The following is a 1,683-nucleotide window of genomic DNA, read 5'->3' on the forward strand; positions in this document are numbered from 1 at the left end:
AAATATTATATATATATATATATATATATATATATATAAAATATATAAAATAAAAAAACAAATCAAATATAGTGTTTATATTCACATATAATAATTAAAAATCCTATAGAGACAGACACAGAGAGACATATTAGATAAGAGCTACACTTTCTTCTCTCTCGCTGCAGGGAAGAGACCTCATGAGTGTCAGATCTGTAAGAAGGCCTTCAAACACAAGCATCATCTGATCGAGCACAGCCGCCTGCACTCCGGAGAGAAGCCGTATCGGTGCGACAAGTGCGGCAAGCGCTTCTCACACTCGGGCTCGTACTCGCAGCACATGAACCACCGCTACGCCTTCTGCAGCCGCGACAGCGACCCGGACATCAGCGAGCCGCCCGCCGCTTACCTGAGCGACTCCAGCAGAGACGAGGACGAGGAGGAGGAGGAGGAGGAGGAGGAGGAAGAGGAGGACGCTTACGGTGGAGGAGTGAGGACAGAGCACGCAGACGAAAAACCCACAGACGGAAGCCAGAAACAGGAGAGTCCTGATGGAGAGTGAGACCAGACGATGCTGCAGTGTTTACCAAAGATGTGAAACACACATTCACCGCTGACGAGTCCTCATTAGTGTTCAGACTGTGAACAAACACATCCCAACGCTTTTAGGCCAAAGACAAGCATGTGACCCTGGAGCACAAAACCAGTCATAAGGGTCAATTTCTTGAAATTGAGATTTATGCATCATCTGAAAGCTGAATAAATAGCTTTCCATTGGTGTATGGTTTGTTAGGATAGGACAATATTTGGCTGAGATACAATTATTTGAAAATCTGTAATCTGAGGGTGCAAAAAAATCTAAATATTGAGAAAATCATCTTTAAAGTTGTCCAAATGAAGTTCTTAGCAATGCATATTACTAATCAAAAATTAAGTTTTGATATATTTACAGTATAAGATCTTTACTTAATATCCTAATGATTTTTGGCATAAAAGAAAAATGTATAATTTTGACCCATACAATGTATTGTTGGCTATTGCTACAAATATACCCCAGCGACTTAACACTGCTTTTGTGCTCCAGGGACACATATACATGAAAATATCTGTGAGGCACAAACGAGTCAGCAACGTTACCAAATTAATACATAAAACTAGATAAATAAAAAATAAAACATACTAAACAAATAAATAAATGCCAATGAATAATCTCAGAAAACCTGCCAAAGTCATATTTCACATCAAAATAATAATAAAAATTAAAAATAAAATTATATTTTTCATAAAGAAAATTATGCCTGTTTTAGGACCATTAGGATTTTTTGCACTGGCATTAAATAAGAAAAAATAAATAAACAAAATAAAAAGCACGTTATTGTAATGCATATACTGTATATACATCATGAAATTTGGACCACCTTTAATTTATGCTGATATAAAAAAAATGTAAAATATTATTGCATTATGTGAATGTCATAATGGTTCTGAAAGGAGGCTTTATTTTCTTTATACAAAATATAATAAAAAAAATACTTTATACCAAGAATGTCATATTTCACACCAAAATAATATAAAAAATAAATATGGAATAATATTTTGCATACAGAAGATTTTTCGCACTGGCATTAAATTCTCATTAACATAAAGCAAAAAATAAATAAAAATCTAATTATTGTAACGCATAAATATAAATATATATATATA

At 34.3% G+C, this 1,683-nt stretch overlaps 1 protein-coding gene across 1 annotated transcript in view; it reads left to right on the plus strand.

The window, feature by feature from the left end:
* Positions 1 to 680, plus strand: part of LOC107683612 (zinc finger E-box-binding homeobox 1-like) — a 36,164-nt gene extending 35,484 nt beyond the window's left edge. The window contains exon 8 of the mRNA XM_016479680.1: positions 168 to 680. Within this exon, the coding sequence (XP_016335166.1) occupies positions 168 to 541 (374 nt within the window). The 3' untranslated portion in view covers positions 542 to 680. The remainder of the gene's footprint in view (positions 1 to 167) is intronic.
* The last annotated feature ends 1,003 nt before the right edge of the window (positions 681 to 1,683 follow it).

Source organism: Sinocyclocheilus anshuiensis, unplaced genomic scaffold, assembly GCF_001515605.1.
Source record: "Sinocyclocheilus anshuiensis isolate Anshui unplaced genomic scaffold, SAMN03320099.WGS_v1.1 scaffold1761, whole genome shotgun sequence".
In the NCBI taxonomy this organism is placed as follows: Eukaryota; Metazoa; Chordata; class Actinopteri; order Cypriniformes; family Cyprinidae; genus Sinocyclocheilus; species Sinocyclocheilus anshuiensis.